Source organism: Cotesia glomerata, linkage group LG10 (assembly GCF_020080835.1).
Source record: "Cotesia glomerata isolate CgM1 linkage group LG10, MPM_Cglom_v2.3, whole genome shotgun sequence".
NCBI classification, from domain to species: Eukaryota; Metazoa; Arthropoda; class Insecta; order Hymenoptera; family Braconidae; genus Cotesia; species Cotesia glomerata.
In genome coordinates, this window is record NC_058167.1 from 7,121,390 (window position 1) to 7,136,482 (window position 15,093).

The 15,093-nt window shown below is 29.3% G+C and overlaps 1 protein-coding gene and 1 pseudogene across 1 annotated transcript; one reads left to right on the forward strand and one right to left on the reverse strand.

The window, feature by feature from the left end:
• Positions 1-6,685: 6,685 nt before the first annotated feature.
• Positions 6,686-9,204, forward strand: LOC123272649 (serine/threonine-protein phosphatase 6 catalytic subunit). The gene is made up of 7 exons (XM_044739589.1): positions 6,686-6,807; positions 6,985-7,080; positions 7,210-7,417; positions 7,555-7,634; positions 7,706-7,811; positions 7,899-8,060; positions 8,610-9,204. The coding sequence occupies exons 1-7, from the start codon at positions 6,739-6,741 to the stop codon at positions 8,798-8,800; spliced, it is 912 nt and encodes a 303-aa protein (XP_044595524.1). The 5' UTR covers positions 6,686-6,738; the 3' UTR covers positions 8,801-9,204.
• Positions 9,205-12,608: 3,404 nt separating this feature from the next.
• LOC123273391 lies at positions 12,609-13,832 on the reverse strand (annotated as a pseudogene).
• Positions 13,833-15,093: the final 1,261 nt, after the last annotated feature.

Sequence of the window (15,093 nt, forward strand, 5' to 3'; positions counted from 1 at the left end):
AAACTGGGCTAAGTCTACAGTGATTGATAAGAAACTCTTCTTTATCGACCACTGGAGCATTAGGCCCCTCTCCTAGTGTGCAGAGATCCCTCGCGCTAGCCAACGCTGACTAAAGTAGTCACCCATTCAAGTTGTTGCTTAAATGTGTGATCGCCCAAGTCAGACGTGTGCCGCCCGGCTATCTCTGCCACTTCCAGAGGCTGGCAACGTAACGTAACGCACATATTGCACGACTCATTATGCGAAGCATCAGAGAGTGCTTTACGATCGAAAAATTTTTTTCGCCTCATTTTAGCAACTATTTTTAGTATTATAGCCTTGTTAGTTCACGGAATCAAGATATTTTGCATACTATTGTCGAGATAATTTAATGGAGATTAATTCCATACTTTCTAAAAATTGATTTACTGCAATAGAAACGGAAAAAAACATCAAAATAGGTCAAAAAATTTTCCTGTCCGTCATGTATGAAACCCCGGAAACACTGTAACTTGTGAAAAAATCAATTATTTGAGTTAAATTTTTTTTTTTTAAATTCTAATCGACGATTGTAGGTCACTGAATGCGAATAGTTAATTAATTCAGTGTCGTTTAATTACAATTAATAAAAAACGAAAACTACAAGACTGTATATCTATATATATCCATGTAAAATTAACATGGATGGTGATATATCTATATCTATAGATATTATGTACATTTTATTCCACCAGGGGCGCTTGTGCAGTACCTTCCTACTACAGCTGTTTTTTCGGCAATTAATTTTGAACGACTTAAGTTTTTTTTTTTTTTTTATATTTCATAATTAAATGAGCATTATGAGTCGTGCACTTTTGGATTTTCCAAACTTTTTTTAATTATAATCACTGAAAAAATATTGGTGCGTGCTGGGATCGAACCCGGGTCCCACTCTTTCGAAAAGCGAGCACCGAGCTGACCAGGCCATTGCCAGACTATTCTATTTATTATTTACTATTAATTATTTAAAAATGATAAGGGGTCAATTGAACCAGCAGTCCCGGGGACGATTGAACCACACGGAGAAGCATGGGACATGCGCGCGCATCTTGACTCGACGTGAAAAATACTCAGGGAAATAACCTAACAATTTGATGAACTGAATTTATAATGAAAATTATTTTTAAATTGATTTTTAATTTATTTAATATAATATCTGTGCATTAAAAATGTGCAACAGTAATATTAGCAAGTAACAATTAATATATTATTTATTAAAAGTTCGGGTTTGAGTTTTAAATATCATTGGTTCAATTGCCCCCCGAGCGGGGGTCATTTGAACCATTTGACGCGTTCGGATAAATTAATAATTTTTAAAAATTCACGTTGTTTATTGACTAACTTATGTATTGATAATGATAGCAGACTTAATAAACTACGATTCCAAGAAAAAAAAAATTATTATTTAGTTTTAATTCGAATAGTAAAAAATTACTAAACTTTTTTTGGTTCAATTGACCCCCTTCTCCCCTATCACAAGAGGTATGTAAAAAAAATAATTGTTTATAATTAATAGGACATTTATTTTCAAGTCAAAATTCAATAAAATTATTTGTTACAGATTCCAAATTTCTTTATATTTTCTGGTGATCTCGGTCCATCAACGTCTTCTACTAATAAAGTATGTATTCTCATAAATCACGACTATAAATTTAGCAGCTATTAGCTTATTTGAATAATAAAAAAAAAAATATTTTTGGAAAAATAAAAAAAAAACTAATAGTGTTTTTTTTTTTTATTTTTACATTCTTAAATTATTTTTTACTCATTTTTCATTTTAAGTAATTAATTGGTCTGCTAGATTAACAATTATTTATGCATATTGCAGATTATAAATTGATATATTTGTTATTTCTACTGAAAATATACTAAACATTTCAACATTTATTTTATAAATTTGTTAAATATTTTAGGAAAGAGAAGCTATCGCTTCTACGCCACAACAACTTCAGGACAATCTCACAACAGGCACAATTCCTATGGAGATTTTCAAAGTAGCTGTTTTATATAACAAATATTTTTATTATAATATTAATAATTATCGTTGTAACAATTTTTAATACTCCCTCTCAAGTATGGTGAGGGTCCGGTAGTTCAATGGTTATAATACTTGACGCGTAATGAAGAGATCCGGATCCCGACCTGAACCATATTTTTTCTTGGGTTTGATTTGTAATACTTATTTTTTTCCCAATTACACTATTAAATTTTTCACTATAACATCAGTGTAATATTATTGTTGAAAATGGATGGGATGGCCAATTAAAAATTGTTAAAAAAGTAATTATGTGTCCCATTGTTATTACTTAAAAAATAATTATTCATTAATAATTATCATTATTACTTATTTTGTTTCGATAAAACATCGAAATGTGGTAATAAACGTAACTTTACCAACTCAATGATTAAAATAAAATAATCGGAATTTCTGATTTTTTTTATTTGATTGTTAAAATTTTTGTTGCAGATTCAATCTTCGACATCAGAATCTCAAGATGTAAATATGGATACCCATGATGTTACTTCAGAGACTGTTTCACCAATTGTGGATGAAAGTTTACAACTGCATGATGTAAGTCAGATAAAAATTGGAGAGACAAATGATGTCTATTGTAATAATTCATCTGTTCCTGCACCACAAAAAAAGTCTGCGTGCATTTTTTGTGGAAGTTACACCAAAAGGAGTGGTAAAAAACAGCTGAACGTTATATACTCAAGAGACCAGTCTACTATTGATATTGATAATATGATTGAAGCGTCTAAAGTATTTAATGATATTCGATTGCAATCCAAACTCCGCAACCAAAAAATCATAACTTATCATGCAGTATGCTTTTCTACATATCTAATTAAATTTAAGCGCCAATTTACGGACTGTGTTGACGATAGTGAATGGCATAACAACAGAGATCTTCATAAAAAAGCATTTAATGCAATAGGAAACTTCATCGAGGAAAATATTATTAAAATGAAGAAAGTGTTTTACTTAACGCAGTTATTATCGCGATACAAAGCTTCACTGCTAGAATTCGGAGAAGGTAAGGTTAGTTTGGCTGATTTTGAATCTTACAGAGCTGAACACTTGGAAAAGAAGATTTTAACTATTTTTGGTGATCGAATAACTATTGAAGCTTCAACTGGTCCATTGCGAAAAAAAATTGTGTATAGTGATGATTGTAACTTATGATTTGGCTATTGCAAAAATGGCTATGCAAATTCAAGAGAACAGAAGCCCTCAATCTCATAACATTTTTGTCCATTTGGAAGCACTACACTTGCAAATGGCATATTTTAAAGCCATCGGAAAATACATTGAATCATGTGGTTTAGTTGATATTCTCGTTCAGACAAAAGTTTTAGTTGCAGGTTCGATGAATAGTTTTTTGGACAGCAAACATTTTAATCTGTGCAAAAGGATTCATCCCCTTACATCGGCTGTATTGTAAATAATACATTTGGAACAATATTTAGCTGAAAGCAACGTAAGTCCGGAGATGTTGTTTCAACATTGTGAAAATCTTCTATATACTTCAGATAAGACACTTTTATGGTTTAAACGATGCTATATATGGAATTACCTGATTTAATTGATAAAGTTCTTCACGGTTATAAAAATTATTGTCAAGATACGATAAATGGGAAACATGGCAAGACAGCTCAATTTTATTGATGATATTTTACAAGTGACAAGCAATAATAATGTAATGTAATTTATTGAAAAGACCGTAGGACAAAGTCCTCTAACGGCCTAAAGATAATACAAAAGATATGTACGGAGTATTTTGTAACAATAGCATATGAAATTTAATAGAAAAAAAAAATTAGGAAAACGGTTGACCCTGAAGGCCATCCCTGCAACTTCCCGCTACTTTCGTAATTAAGCGCTCAACATTGCACCTATTACGTTTTTGAGCTCGAAGAGCTCAAAAATATAATTTTCGTGTAGTTTTGAGCTCTCCGACCTCAAAAGTCTGATAGAAGTTTAATGAAACACTATTTTTTTAATTTTCAAACCGCAATAACTTTTGAATCAATGAAACGATTTTCACGCGGTTGGCGGCATTTGACGCAGTTTTTCAAATTCTATGATACATTTTTAAACACAAATTGATAAGACCGAAAGTTTCGGTGTAATTCGAAAAAAACACTTTTTTTCGATTTCTTTCGTCAACGATAACTCACGAACGAATCCACCGATTTTGACCAGATTGGTGGCGATCGACGTGGTTTTTTGATGTTAAGAGCTGATTAGTTTTTGGAATTGATCGATCGAGCCGTTTGAAAGTTATTAAAAAAAAACATTTGGAAAAATTTTTTTTCGCAGTTTTTTTAAGATTTCTCAAAATCTATCGGTCCAAATCGGTCCAACTTGTATTAAAAATCTAAGTTTAGTCGAACCCTTTCGAATGGGACCAACTGCGATCAAATCGGTCAAGCCGTTCAAAAGTTATGAGAGGTTTACATACATACATACATACACACACACACACACACACACACACACACACACACACACACACATACAGACATACAGACACCATCGCGGGAATAGTCAGGGAAGCTTCTTATAGGATCTCAAAACGTCGAGATCTGATGAAAACTCGATTTTCGAAAAACGGGGTGAAAACAATAACTTCCCGATTTTTGAAAATTTTCAATTTTCTTAGCGGGAAGTTAAAAATATGAAATAAGTTTAACAAAAATAATAATATTAAAGGTTAATAAAATTTGATTTTCGCCTTACAATTATTTTCAACACTTTAATTTAATTTAATTTAATTTAATTACACTAATTTTCTATTTGTCATTTGTTTATAATAATTGTATAGTAATAAATACAACAAATATTTTAAACCTTCTTTTTTAAATAATTAATTTCAGCGTATAAGAATTATAGTTTCAACAGACTTTCGGTGGCAGAGGTTGTTTTTATAAATTCATAATATTGAAATCAGCCTATAAAAATTGTTTCATCTAATTAACAGATGAGGGTATATTTTTTTAATCCCGGATATTAGATTATAATTCAAGTCTCTCAACAATCATCATCATTATCATCATTATCTATATGAATTTAATTAGATTTTTGTTGATTTTGATTACTTTTTCCCGGGTTCTTTACCTAGTATCTCTAAAGTTTCAATTCTTCAACACCGAAAACATCAAATATTCGCTCTATGATAGTTAAATGAAGATGATTATAAATTTAAATTTTAATCTCAATCATTAAACACTTCCTTTTAGTTTCATTAATTGAATAACTTTGTTAAATTTATACTGAATAATTTCAGCATACATCAAAAACTTTTAATAAAATTCAGCTTGCAAAATTTTATGGCCATTGAATTATCCTAAACGAAGAGCTAATTTTTCAAGAGTCAGTAATAGTAAATTATATGAAAATTTACAATACATAAAGTAGAAATTGTAGTTTTCTTCATTTCATAAACTTGTTGACGAAGTCACTATAAAAACTGCTATATTTACTTCGTATTTTCTGAAATTTTTTAAAACCAAATTGTGAAGAGATTTATATACGATGGTATATAATTTAGTTTATCATTTAAATTAATCACATTCTTGAATCGATAAAATCAATTTAAATGGGTTAATTCGGTACATAAAACAATTGATTTAAGCTCATGTAAGCTCGTTTTTTCAACTCGGGTTGATGTTCTGATTTGCATTCAGTAGATTATCAATACAAATGTTTTTTTGAATCCTAAATGATAACATAATAACCAACTCAAATTTCTCCTATTGAGTATGACAATAAAGAATTCAGATATATTGAATAGTGGTTTAATAAAATTTTCAAAGCTTAGACAAGATAACTATCCACAGCTATAGATATAACGATGTTTCATTAGCTTGACGTAGTGATTAACATCGATTTTTCCTATTGTTGAGTAAAGATTGCTGAAGTACACTTTTCAGACTGTCGCCTTTTTTGAATCTGGTGGTATCAGTTGTAAGATAAATTTATTAACATTCTCTTTTTTCTCGATTTCAGTACCCAAAATTATTTTTATACAACAATAGAGGACCTATCAAAAGTTGTAAATATTATTAACTCGATATCGGAGACTACATTTGTCAATTTTTTCTTTTATTTTAATTAAACTTTTTAAATGATAAAATTTCAATTTTCATTTTCAATAATTCCATATGTTTTCTTTATCTTCTTGATTTTTTAAGTCTTCTCAATTCATTTTTGAGTTTTTGCATAGTTTCTTGCAAATTAATTTGTAGAATTTATTTAAAAACATAATATATACTATCATATAAATATATAAATACAAATGCATTTATCATACAAAAATATAAATACATAAGTATTTTTTTTTTTTTAATTATAAATAAATTAAACATTATTGGGACTTTTTAAACCAGGACTTTTCTGAAAAAGTTTTATTTAAGAATAGTAAAATTATATCATTAATTTCTTTTACCACCTGACACCGGCTACAGCTTACTTGTATGTTATCCGCGGGGTTGAACACAACATTCTTAATGTAGGCTACTTTAACAATATTAATAATTATAATAAATAATAATAGTAATGGTAATCGAAGAGAGAGTAGGCCATGCTAGAGTCGCCCTCTGTATATTATTTAATAGAAAAAACAATAAAATAATACTACTCTCTTTTTCTCTCTGTCTATAGTTAGTGACGATGGCAGCACAAGTTCTTCTTTGAGTAGTTTTTATTACACCAAAATGTCAGACATCGATAACTGGATCGACGTAGCAAAACAATGCAAATATTTGCCTGAAAATGATCTTAAGGTATTTTATTAATTAAATTGTAGTATATTTCAACTAACCTCCAAGACTTATTTTCATAAAACTAATTATTTCTTGTAGAAATTAACTAATTATAGCTATTATGTTGAGGTTAGAATCATAACGCTTTATTTGATGAATAGCAATAATTGTTTTATCATTGTTTATAATTATCTATAGAAACTTTGTGACATTGTGTGTGATTTATTGCTGGAGGAGTCCAATATTCAGCCAGTATCAACTCCGGTAACTGTTTGTGGTGATATTCATGGACAGGTAAACAATGAAAACATTTTTTTTCATAAATCTTTATTCTTAATACTTTTCGAGTATATTTTCTTGTTCTGTGTTAACTATGATTGTATTTATTAGCAATGTATTAATGTTTTATTGTTTGTCTTACAGTTTTATGATTTGGAAGAGTTATTCCGGAATGGAGGACCAGTGCCTGACACTAATTATATATTTATGGGAGATTTTGTAGACAGAGGATACTACAGTTTAGAAACCTTCACACGACTGTTAACTCTCAAAGCTAAATGGTCTGATAGAATAACATTATTACGTGGAAATCATGAATCACGACAAATTACACAAGTTTATGGATTTTACGGTATTTTCATTAATTTATAATTTTTGATTTGTTTTTGTAGTACTGTCATTCATTACATTATTATTTTTTAGTCAGTTATCTATTATTTTGTAGAATATATGGTGAAACATTAATTAATATTTTTTTTTAAATAATAGATGAATGTGAAATGAAGTATGGCAATGCGAATCCATGGAAATATTGTTGCAGAGTATTTGATTTACTTACTGTGGCTGCCGTATGTATAAAATAAATATTATTAATCATTGTATAAATAAAAATATCTTCATTGTATAAAATTTTTGACAGTTGATCGATGAACGAGTACTTTGTGTACATGGTGGTTTATCTCCAGCTATTCGAACGTTGGATCAAATTAGAACGATTGAAAGGAATCAAGAAATTCCTCATAAAGGTAAACTAATGCATCAATTATCATTTTAAGCATAAAATTTCTCATCGAAAAGTATAGGATTATTAATTTGTTATTTTTTTTTTAAAGGAGCTTTTTGTGACTTATTATGGTCGGATCCAGAAGACGTTGATGCATGGGCCGTAAGTCCACGTGGTGCCGGTTGGTTATTTGGGAGTAAAGTAACTCATAAATTTATGGAAATAAATGATTTAGAACTTATATGCAGAGCTCATCAATTGGTGCATGAAGGTAAGTTACGTAAATTTTTAAGCTTTACATTAATGATTGAATATTTATGTATTAATTTTCTTATGATTTAATAATTCAAATAATTATTTGCTCAAAACTAGTGTTAACTCCGAAATTATTTTTTATCTATCATACTTTTTTTATTTTTGACCTCTGTTTTTCAACTCGTTAAATCTAAAAATATTTAAAACTCAGAATTTTTTAACATAAATTGAAAATTCAGAAGTTTACATTTATATCGAAAATACGCATGTACGGAAAATTTATATTATTCATAAAAATTATTATCACTTAATTTTAAAACTTGTGTAACTGTAATAACATTCTCCTTTGAGATATCGATTGATTTTTTAAAATCTTATTTTTCAATTTTGACACTGTTTTATCGTAATTTATCAACTAATCATAGAATTACAGTATGTAAAAATTAGTGAACTAAAAAAAAAAAATATTGAAATTGTTAATCAATATTCGAAAGTTTAGTTATTGAGAGAAGAATTGAAAATTTTTTTGCTGAGATAAATAATAATATTTATGTTTTCATTTCAGGATATAGGTACATGTTTGACGATAAACTTGTGACAGTATGGTCAGCACCTAATTATTGTTATCGTTGCGGAAATGTAGCTAGTATATTGAATTTTACAAGTGTTGATCAAAGAAGTACAATATTATTTCAAGCTGTGCCAGATTCAGAAAGAGTTATACCGTCTTTAACCATTACTCCGTATTTTTTGTGATCATTTATAGAATATCGGTTTTTGGAATAGAAAATAATGTACTTGGAATCATGATCTAATTCATTATCAATTCTCTTACTGATCAATGAATTCTGCTAATTGTAATGTTGATTTCAATCATGAAGAAGTAGATAAGGCAAGATCGTTTTTATCATTATAAATATAATAGTAAACAATTTCCACCAATTTTACATTATTTTATATTAAAAAGAGATAAAATAATGATATGCTTTTAGTCGAATCAACAAATCCATCCGGCATGATATTTAAAAAAATATTTATATAATATATTTATGATTAATGCAGACGTCAGTACAATAAATTTTGTCTAGTGTAATAAACCTGAAATTTCATACTCGGAGCTTTTAAATAACTAATAGTTTGTCGGCAACGACTATTTAAAATAAAAAAAAAAAAATTAGTAAAAAAATAATTTGTTCATTAAACATTCCGGCAACTAAAAAGGCTCTGTAAAGAATAAGTCCTACTTTTTTCACTATGAATTGTATTTTAAATTCAGATTCCATTGTACATTCTATTAATTATTATTACTTTGAGAGGACCCTCACATTTTAGATAGTTTGAGTCGACTGAGAACTTGAACCATAGTTAAAGTATTTTTATGCTGATGTTTTATTTTATTTTCAAAGTGGTGCAACGTATTTCTCTGAATGAACACTCGAAGGAATAAAAATTTTGATTTATTTTAATTAGTGATATTCATATGTACAGTCATTTTCAAAGGGTTAAGGTCACAATAAATTATTAATTATTTTCGTATTGAAATAATTGCATCTCTTTATTTGCACAAATATAATTGATTATACTGTAAAAGAACACATAATTTGAAGTATGATAAATCTTTCACATAACTATGTCGACTTCTGTATGATTCTAAGACTTACAACAGTTTATTAAAAGAGAAAGTATGTTACAATTTCGTTAGTGGAATCTTTATGATTGGTTCATTACAACATTGAGTTTTTGAAAAATATTCATATGTTTTCACTATGAGATATTAATGTAAAAAATGAAATTTACAGAAAGTATAAAAAAGAGATCCCTTTGATTGTCTTCCTAATATCTAAAAAATTATTTCCAATTAATCTTGTTCATTTATTTAGGTAATGAAACAACTTTTGATTTATCGACAATTTATAATAATCAAATTTATAAAAATACTGACATTACACTTACAATATACTGAATTATGTGCCTACATTATAATTGGCAACAGCTAATTTATACATATATAGACCAAATTGTATAAAAAAAAAAAGAAAAAGAAAAAAAAAACAGAAACTGAGTGAAATTTTTTCAAATTCATTTTTTACTCTAAATTTAAATATTATTGGTTTTAATGTAGCCTATAAAATTTTGAGATAAATTTAATTTTTAGCCACTGAAGTTAACAAATTGAAATTATAGATGACATAGGTGTATAACTTCAGTGTTAAAAGTTTATTAGTACATTGACTATTTAAGAAAAACACATTGTCTATCTGGTTGAAATACTTTTTATTTCAACTTTGTGATATAGCTAATGAAGGTATTTTCAATCCATCAAAAAATTCATTGAGATAAATAAAAAGAAAAAGAAATAATAATAAATGAGTGAACAAAATTCCGGTGATGAAGAACTATCCGGAATGTGAAAAAATAATAGTGAAATATTTTGCTGTAAATCCTTCGATCAGTGCCTTTAGGAGCCTATTACCACAAGACGGTCTACTCTAAAAAAATAAAAATTAAAAGCTTCATATCGATGAAAAATGCAAAAAATAAATATTAAAAAAATAAGCGGTCGATGGATAGATAATGTCGTCTTCTTGAGATGGATACTCTCAGAGCTTAAGAAGGTTAAAAAAAAATCTTCAAACCCTTTTTACTTTGAAATTAAAATTTTGTGATCTTTCAAAATAAAAAATATTTGAAAGCAAATATTATGCTGTCACATAAACGCAGTTTAACAAAATCATTTTAACATAGTAAAAAGTACGTTAAAAAAGTAAATACAAAAATAATAAATTTGCTTGATTAGTTTGATCCCTTTTAGAAAAACATATCTTTATCAGTAATTGTAAATAATTAATATTAAATGGTGTGAAAACACTTAAGAAAAAAAAAATAGCTCAAAAGTCATTAAATTAATTAATTAAAAAAAAAAAAGTCAAAGATAACACATAATTTCCGTTTGCTGTATTATAGTATAATAATATTTATAAAACTTGCTGCCAAGTTAAATATCTTTTTTCCTCTTTTTTGCTTGAATTTATATGTGCCTGAATGTAGATAAAACTGTAAAATAACGATTTAATTTGAAAAATTTTTTTTCTCGACAGCTTCGAAATTAAAGAAGACAAGTTTATTAAATGAATAAAGAAATAACCAATTGAGGTGATAGTTTGAAATGTTAATTTGGCTAAGGTAATTTAGTTTACTTAATTAATTAAAAAGTATTAACCTTTGTGCCAATAAAAATATTCACAACTATCATCTCTGTGGCTCTTACTGTGATTGCTTTAATTTCATCGTAGTATCAATTACTTCATAACATAAGTGGATTGAAAAATTACGTATAACTTTTAAAGATCTCACAGGTAGAAAAATCATTGTAATAATTATAATCATGTACCTTGAAAGTATGTTATGGAACTTTAATAAAAATACGTATAAAAAAAACTAAACATTTTAATGATTTTACATTTTTTTCATAAATCTGTTAAAAAAAAGTTAATTATATATCAAGTAATACGACAGATAAGACTGAAAGTTCTGAAATTCTGTGCAAGTTTGAAAATTATTTCATTGAAACATTTTCATGTTCTCCATAGAAAATAAAATAAATAGTTGTAATCATTTACATCATCCATAAATTTGGAATTCGGTGATATGTATTTTATTGGTTATTCATGATCAAGATAAGACAATATCTAAATTTGTTAAGGTATCAACCTTTTGAAAAATATTGTAAATACATTTTTTTTAACTATTGATTTAAAGAAAATTAGCAAAACGGTTGACCATACAGGCCATTCTTGCAACTTTCCGCGAATTTCAAATGCTAAGCACTCTAAATTTTACCTATTATGACGTTTTTGAGCTCTTCGAGCTTAAAAGTCTAGTCTGTATCCAGTAAAATACTTTTTAAATATAAGTATATGAACTGCAATAACTTTCAGATAAATCAACCATTTTTTATGTGATTGGCGTCATTTAGCGTGGTTAAAAGAGCTTTACGGACATTCCCAGAAAGAAATCCGATCAGATCATGAATTGAAAAAATATATTTGAAAATCATGTTCTTTTCTTTTTTAATTAGGGTCGAAGTACCGTTTGTGGCCACTGTACCGTTTATGGCCATTTATTGTTCAAATAAACGATAGAAATGAATTTATACTAATAAACCATTACAAACTCAATTTGTTTTAATATAAATTTTTTAAAACTCAAAAAAAATATGGCTATATCGTTACAATTTTTTACAAATTAATTTAAACGTTAACTAACCAAAAACGGTGCTAAGGTAGCCAAAAACGGTACTTCTACCCTATTTAAAACTAAATATCTCACGGCCGAATCAACCGATTCAGACGAATGACAACATTCAATACAGTTGAATCGTTTATTTGAGAAACCCCACAAGTTATATTTATTTATTTATTTATTTATTTATAACATACACTGAACCCAACAGCAGAGCCATTAACAGGATTCCTTAAATTTCAAATGTAAATTATTGACATAGTAGAGTTCAATACAAATACAAAGAATCAAGAATACATCGATAATCATAACTTCAACAGTATTACATATTAGTCGCAGATAAAGTAGAACATAGTGTGCTTATATTAGGAATTAGCCAGACATCCAAATTATTATTGGAATTATATAATTTATTAAATGCGTCCATCACACGATAAGTAGGCGCAGAAGTGGCAAAGTTGGTGTAGGCTATTGGAAGATGAAAAGGTGGACCACGTCTAAGCACTGGCACCTTAAACATTATTAAACTAAGAAGCCATGAGCAATCAATATATCCTTGAACTAAACGCGCAACAAACATGGCTGATGCACATAGCCGACGATCTCCCAAGGAAAGTACACGGAATTTACGGCAGAGGTTAACGTGGTCCGACCCAGGGTCAGGATAAACTCCATCAATCCTCCACGAGAGGAATTTAAGAAATTTTTTTTGGATTTTATCAATCTTATTAGAGTAGACATCATATATGGGAGACCATACAATCGATGCATACTCTAAACGAGATCTGACTAGTGAATAGTAAATACTTTTCATTGCCTTAGTGGTATGTAAGTTACGACTAGAACGTGTGACAAACCCTAACATCTTCCAAGAGCCAGTCACCACTTTATTAATGTGAGGCTGAAAGGTGAGTTTATTATCAAATGTAGCGCCTAGGTCTGTGTGACAGATAACTCTTTTGATAGAAACACCATCAATCTCATAATCAAATAGTATCGGACACATTTCTACAGAAAGACATAATTTTACATTTATCGAGATTCAGAAATAAGTCATAATCAGTACATAAATTTTCAAAAAACGTGATGAAGCTCTGAAGTTTCGAACAGTCACGGACGGATTTTATTGCTAAGTAGAGTTTAGTGTCATCTGCATACGCATCACATAAACAATCCGAGTTAAAACTACATAGTGAAATTAAAATGGCATCTAGGAAAATAATAAAAAGCAATGGACCTAGGTTTGAGCCCTGTGGAACACCCGACGTGGAAAGATAAATTTTAGATAAGTGAATTCCAAAGACAACTCTGTTTTTCCTGTTAGATAGGTAGGAATATAATAGACACATGAGGCCTCCAGGAAGATTAAATTCAGCAAGAGATTCCAAAAGCTTCGAGATATTGGCTTTATCAAACGCCTTGGAGAAGTCTGTATATAACGTGTCAACTTGCAAACCAGCTAAAAATGATTCATGTACAAATTTTGTAAAACATAAGAGGTTAGTAACCGTCGATCTACCCAGGGATCTACCAGGGACGAACCCATGTTGATACGGAGATAATAAAGGTTTAAAATAAGAAAATATTTTTGAGTATAGGTAAATTTCAAACACTTTTGAGAAGGCACATAAAATGGAAATCGGTCTATAATTTTTTATGTCTGACGGATCACCAGATTTCAGAATAGGATAGATTTTAGCGATTTTCCAGCAGTCCGGGAATATACCAGATTTAAGGCAACAGCCAAAAATAATTGTCAGCGGCTCAGTTAACAAGCCGGCATATGATTTAACCACACTGCATGGAATACCGTTAATACCAGCCGACCATTTGTCAGGAAGCTTTTGGATAGAATTTAAAACAACCTCACACAAGGGGAGTTCCACAGAGCCCAAGTGATTCATTAAATATGAACATGAATTGAACGGATCTGAAGCCGGAAGAAAGACAGATCCAAAGTAATCAGCAAAGCTATCAGCAATAAGACTTGTATCAGTGGTTAATTGATTGTTGATTACAATAGACTGCGTGTTATTTTTGTCAGATCGAAGCTTTTTCATAAGAGACCAAAATGTAGAGGGCTGCTTGTCAAAGTTGAGCTCGGAGGATTTAATATATTCTAGCCGAGCCTGACTTAATAGAAGTTCTCAGTTCTAAGAATTGCTGGAAATGAAAGGAAGACCCAGTACATTTAAACTTTAATCTGTGCGATTCTTTGAGCTTCAGATCAGATTTGATTTTGGAATTGAACCAGGGAGGAAAAGTACGAGTAGTTATATTACTAAGTCGTTTAGTAGGGCTACATGATCTAAAAATAGAGTTAATTTTTTCATAGAAAGAGGCACACAGAATATTAGGTTCACCTGGTGGAAGGATCCGGTTCCACTCTATTGAAACTAGTTCATTAATGAGAAGATCAGTGTTAAGTATATTAAAATTAATATCATGTTTAGGAGCAGGAAATATTTTACTATTATGAGTATTATTTAGTTTGAGTGAGATAATAAGAACAGGATGATGATTATCAGGGTCAACTAAGGGCCAAGAGGATCCTTCCACAAGGCAATTAATATTCGAAAAGATTAAATCGAGACATCTGTGATTAATATTAAAAATAGAGTTAAACTGATTAAGTCCAAAATGTTCTTGTCAGTTTCTACTAATGTTGGATTTATGATCGCAAACAGAAATCTTGTAGCGGTTGCAGAAGGCAGGAGCATTGAAGTCACCAAGTATGAGAAGTAGACATTGAAACTCAGATAAAAATCCCGTGATGTCATCAAAGAATTGGTCAAATAGATGTCGGT

Excerpts from the sequence above, each read along its gene's own strand:
- LOC123272649 (XM_044739589.1), top strand. The coding sequence starts at position 6,739 with ATGTCAGACATCGATAACTGGATCGACGTAGCAAAACAATGCAAATAT. Across the intron at positions 6,808-6,984 it reads TGCCTGAAAATGATCTTAAG|AAACTTTGTGACATTGTGTG; the intron begins GTATTTTATTAA and ends AATTATCTATAG. Across the intron at positions 7,812-7,898 it reads TCAAGAAATTCCTCATAAAG|GAGCTTTTTGTGACTTATTA; the intron begins GTAAACTAATGC and ends TTTTTTTTAAAG.